Source organism: Ipomoea triloba, chromosome 3, assembly GCF_003576645.1.
Source record: "Ipomoea triloba cultivar NCNSP0323 chromosome 3, ASM357664v1".
Taxonomy (NCBI): domain Eukaryota; kingdom Viridiplantae; phylum Streptophyta; class Magnoliopsida; order Solanales; family Convolvulaceae; genus Ipomoea; species Ipomoea triloba.
In genome coordinates this window covers 14,516,023-14,522,022 of record NC_044918.1, presented here as the reverse complement: position 1 = coordinate 14,522,022, position 6,000 = coordinate 14,516,023, and the positions used below count along the sequence as shown (strand labels likewise).

The following is a 6,000-nucleotide window of genomic DNA, read 5'->3' as shown; positions in this document are numbered from 1 at the left end:
CTCCCTATGTTAACCATGATTATTACCTCAAATATGTTTCTCTTTTTAATTTTATTTTTAGTAATAGTATTGAACCAGTCAAAACCTTTGGTCATCACACATCACTTGACTCTGTAAAATTCCACAACCCAAAAAAAAAAATCCATTTTATATTACATCTTCCAAACACTCCCCAGCCATACCATAAAATCTCCAGTCAAGACATCATGGGCAACAACTCAGTACAGATCAAGAAAACAAGAAATTGTTTATATTATATATTGTTAATTAACTCAGGCGATTGAAGAAAATCCCCCAAGCAAAAATAAAAGATTGAAATGAAAAAAAAAAAAAAAAGAAAAAAAAAACAAGAAATAATGTAGTATATATATGTGTTTAATTTGGTTACAAAACATCATACTAGATCTTCATCACACCCTCCAAATCTAATAACCAACCTTAGCTTTATAATCTTCAACGAACATCTATCACTGTATTGGTAGTATGACTTTTCAGTTCTTGATCTGAAAACAACAAATAAAACGTTCTCTCCATTATAAAAAATTGTAAAAATATCATAAAAATCTATATATATATAGTACAAAAAACATCATTAGCGACCTCTATAATAACATACAATAGACATTTGTAATGTTACAGTCTTACAAAACATATGTCACAGACGCAAAACATTGTTTATAGTTGCTATCTAGTACTAATGGATGGTGTTGATTCGCGATGAATTGATTGATCTGATCACGAATTAATGATGAAGAATTTACAAATTTGATAGTTAGGATGATTTACTTGGAGAGTTGTTGGAGTTTTCCGCGATTTGCGCTAGGGATTGAAGATTGCAACGTACGATGGTGTCGACGAAGACGCAGGTTTCGTCGTTGGTGTTGCCGGGGGGGACGTCGACGACGTAGGACTCGACGACGACGGTGGTGTTGTTGCGGTGGTGGGGGTGGAGGGTGGTGACGGAGCGGTAGTTGTTGAGGCGGTGATCGCCGCCGACGACGGCGAAGCTGAGCACGTGCTTCTCGTCGTCGAGGATCTCGAGGCGCTCGGTGCTGGAGGCGGCGGGGAGGCCGGACACCACGCGCACCTCGCGGAGCGTGCCCACGTCCCCGTCGCCGACAATGACGTGGCAGCTCTTCAGGAAGTGCTTGTACGCCTGCGGCTTGTCGAAGCGGCGCACCAGCCGCCACACCGCCTCCAGCGGCGCCGCCACCTCCTGCACCACCGCCGCGCAGCACTGCCCCGCCCCCACCGCGTGCGTGTGGTACTGCAGCACGTGCTCCGGCACCGATATAGACACCGGAATCATCCACCTCGCCGCCTGAGCCGCCTGCTTATAAACACTCCCCACTCCAGCCGCAGCCGCCGCCGAGCCGCGCTGATGAAGCTGAAGCGCAGAAGGCATCTCCCTATTCTTTTCTTCCCTGCCTAGTTTTTCTTTATGGTTGAAAGGACACTTATGAGAATGTCTTTATATATATACACACTATCATATGTTAAGAATATAATACCATATAATTACGATCTTCGTCGTCATATAATGAATTATATATATAGTAATATAGTATAAGGATATGAATGGGTTGATCTTTCTTTCATAGGTAGTAGAAGAAGAAACTAAAAGACAGATTAGCGCAGAGCTTACGCCATGCGACTGCAAGTGGATCATCAACTTGCAAATATGTATTTGGACGGAGTCTATAACCAAATTGCCATCTACTTTCCTTGTAATTACGTGATATGCCCCATGTGTTCGATATACGAGGTTTCCCATCCTATGAAATCACCAATCTGCCCCTTCATTATCATCAAATGACGCCCCGATAAGCGCTTGTGTGCCCGATTTAGCTCACTGGTTTAGTAGATAATATTTGAAAAAAGATCAAGATTCGAATCTCAGCAGTCGCAATGTGAAGATTATATTCAAAGTGGACAGATTCCTTACATTTGACCTTATCTTTTGAGTCAGTGAATCACAGTAATTTACATCTTCTCAAATGTTTTATCTGGTCAGAGTTGGGGATTCTACATTTTAGCAAAAGAAAAATAACTTCTTATGACACTTGGTCAGGGGATTGAGTTAATATATGTAAATGTGCGTTAGGTTGGAGGGACTCTAATATATGTGTGCCTCATGTTAATTATATGCTTGGTAGACCTGGCAATTCGTGTATACGGGTTCGTTAACGGGTCGACACGATAACGACACGAACACGATAAGACTAAACACGAATACGACACGTTAAGATTAACGGGTTCAAAATTGTAACACGTACACGAACACGAATTGTTAATGGGTTAAACGGGTTGACACGATAGACACGTTTTGTTAACGGGTTTCGGATCGTGTCGACACGATATGACACGAAACCCGTTTAAACCCGCTAAATCTATTGATATATTAAAAACTAAAATTTAAAGTTAAATTATATAAAAAAAGAAATAAAACATACAATCCAATCCATCAAACAAACTAAAAAAATATTCAATTTATAACATTCATAAAATTATAAAATAACATCCAAAAATCACAATTAAAGAAGTTCATACTAGTTTTTAGAATAAAATTGAACACAATAAACATTCAAATTTCATATTGTCGAACATCAATAATTGGTGTATGATCTTGGCCTAATGTAGTAAATTCATTCTTAATCATGTTCATGATATATTTTGTAAAGACAATGGTTCTTACCTAAATGACAATGGTTCTTAGCGGGTTCTAAACGTGTCTGTATAAACGGGTTCGTGTAAACGGGTTAACACGATAATATTAACGGGTTAAACGGGTTCTTAATAGGTTTAACGGGTTGACCTGTTAAGACACGAAAACATAACGGGTTCTTAACGGGTCAACCCGTTAACGACCCGGGACATGTTAAGGCTAAACACTAACCCGTTATTTTCGTGTCCAGTTTCGTGTCGTGTTAACGGGTCGTGTCGATAATTGCCAGGTCTAATGCTTGGGACAAAATCATTTACTGAGTAAAAATCACATTATGTGAGTGATTTGAGTCATATTCCAATTAGTATTATAGTATCATTATGAAGATGTCATTTTTAGTCCTTTTACATTTATCAGTTTATTAAAAAGTTAATTTTATTAAAGTAATTTTACCAAACACTTTTAAGCATAACAACTAGCTTAACAGCTCTTCAGATTTTAACTATTAGCTTATAGCTTTTCAGCTTTCAGCTACTTATTACGGAGTAGTTTTTAACTATCTTTCAGCTAGGTTTGGTTGTTACAAATATTTTTTTTTTCTTCTTAAAACTCATAAATGAATGATTTGCCGTCCTTGAAATCTTACCAATAAAATTAGTGTCAAATGTGTGGCTCTAATGGGTTAGTTGTTGAAACATGCATGGTTAGATGGAAAAAAATCTTATCTGACCTTTGTATCTTTTTATGTGTATAATTCAATTAACAATAATTAAGTGAATTATTTACAATTCAATGTTTTATAATATTTAATTTAGTATTAGTACATAATATTTATATATTTACAAACTAGTTAAAATTTAAAAACTATGTTGTCTAACCAAAAATATACTATACACTTTGCAACACAAAAGGAAAAGTTGAATTGAAGAGAATATTATGATTTTTCCCTAAATCAATGCATGCGGTTCATATTTTTTTTAATAAAGGAATAGTAATATCACTATCATCCCAAAAGTCATTTTGAAATGTTTAATATCAGTGGGGATAAAGTTTATCATTATGTCAAAAATTATAATTAATAGTAATGATATAATTTTTTTTATATACTTACTTAGCAGTACAGTTAATGTTATGTTTCGATGGTAAAATGTTGGATTTGGCCATTTAACCATTCGCTCAACAATATTACAATTGCCTGCATGCCGCATGACAGCTCAACTGGTTGCATATGTGAAATTTGTTACAAGAGACCAAGGGTCGAGTCCGTGCACAAATTGTGGGTCATTTGGAGTGGATTATTTCACCTTTTGTCATGACAATATTAAATATTGATTAAATTAATGATAAAGGACTAGTTTGTGAAAAGAAAATTTCAAACCTTTAACGTTATGGTCAAACATGTTAAAATTAGTAATTTAATGCCAAAACTTTATAATTAATACAATTCTGGGTCACCCATGCCAAAACTTTATAATTAATACAATTGTGAGGCATTTGGAATGAGCAATTTCACATTTGTCACGACAATATTACAGTCGTTAAATATTGATTAAATTAAATATGTATTAATGATAAATGACTAATTTGTGAAAAGAAAATTTCAAACTTTTAACGTTATGGTCAAACATACTAAAATTAGTAATTTAATGCCAAAACTTTATAATTAATACAATGGTAGGTGTGACACCCATGCCAAAACTTTATAATTAATACAATTATGAGGCACCTGGATTGTGCAAATTCCACCTTTTGTCACAACAATATTACAATCGTTAAATATTGATTAAATTAAATATATATTAATGATAAAGGACTAGTTTGTGAAAAGATAATTTCAAACCTTTAACGTTATGGTCAAACTTGTTAATTTTAGTAATTTAATGCCAAAACTTTATAATTACTACTATACAATTTAAGCTCATATTTTACTGAATCTATAAAAAATTTGATATGATTTATTTTGAATCCACTTATATTTTGTCCATAAAAGAAAATGATTGCATGTCTGTCATTCATACATTTATTGTTTTCACTAATCTTCAAGATCAAAGTGGTGATGACTCTTAAATTTGATGTTCAAACTTATAAAAGAAAAGATTGATATCATTTTTCATTACCTATTAGTTATTGTCTAATTATTAACTTTTTAAGTTATTTCTTAAAAATTTGGTGGGCCAACTTGGCGCTTATTTAGGCCTGCCCGGCGATCCCGCTATGACAATACTATATTTAATTAGTCGACCGATGAGTATTTGCAAGAATCGAAATTATTGTCTTTTGAGTTCTGATATAATAATCATATTTCACCCACTCAACTACTCACTTAGTCATTTTGAGACACTTTTTCTTTAATTTTATTGTGTGGTTTGGATTGGATAATTTCTCAATATTCCTTTCTTCCCACCAACTTTTGTTTCGTCAAACATAGTAATTAATTGGTCCTTTTCATAAAAATTTCACATGCCGCAATGGTAATGACATCTTCAACTTGAAGCTCCTTTCCAATCCAAAACAATCTTTACTTTGACCAATAGCTACCCCCACTTCTCACCATACCCACATCAACTTGATGGCCTTTTTTGGAAAAAAAAAATATTTTTATTATTTTTATTTTTGCTTTCAGTCGTAGATAGGGTGGAGGTTTGATCCTTGCCATGAACATTGGGCGTGTGAGTTTTGGTTTGGGATGGACTCTATGTCTCTATATGTGCAACAAATTATCATCAATTTTTTTTCCAATTAACAAGATTTAAGATCCATTATATTGGTATATATTAGTGTTGGGTTTCCAAATATAATTTATTTAAATATAAATGTTATTTTTTTGGGAGATGAGGGAATCCTACACGTGTATAATAATAATCCGCAAATCACACATGTGAGATAAATCACAAAACCTTATGAGATGAGCTCAATTAAGAGAGTATTGTCTAATTATAAATACTTTATTTTTTTTAATATATGATTACATATTTTACTAAATACATACTAATAAACATGATATTTTTTAATGTTATAATTTTTTTATATATATCTTAATTCTAATAAGAAAATTGAAGTATACTTTTATCTCATTGTGACTGGATCAAACATATATCTAACTATTTATGAAGTTTCTATCCGTCGGTCCAATCTATATATATATGAATCAACCAAGGCCACACCATGCATTATATTGCTTGCAAATTGCAATTTTCTTTTGCCACTTGTAGACAAATATTATCTTCACAAATTTGTCTGCACACACACATATATATATATATATATATATATATATATATATATATATATATATATATATATATATATATATATAGAGAGAGAGAGAGAGAGAG

General features: G+C 33.5%; 1 protein-coding gene across 1 annotated transcript; it reads right to left on the bottom strand.

Moving 5' to 3' along the window:
• Positions 1-228: 228 nt before the first annotated feature.
• Positions 229-1,531, bottom strand: LOC116011830 (abscisic acid receptor PYL4-like). The gene is made up of 2 exons (XM_031251247.1): positions 787-1,531; positions 229-503 (listed from the first exon to the last, which is right to left on the bottom strand). Exons 1-2 carry the CDS (start codon positions 1,403-1,405, stop codon positions 454-456), a joined length of 669 nt encoding a protein of 222 aa, XP_031107107.1. The 5' UTR covers positions 1,406-1,531; the 3' UTR covers positions 229-453.
• Positions 1,532-6,000: the final 4,469 nt, after the last annotated feature.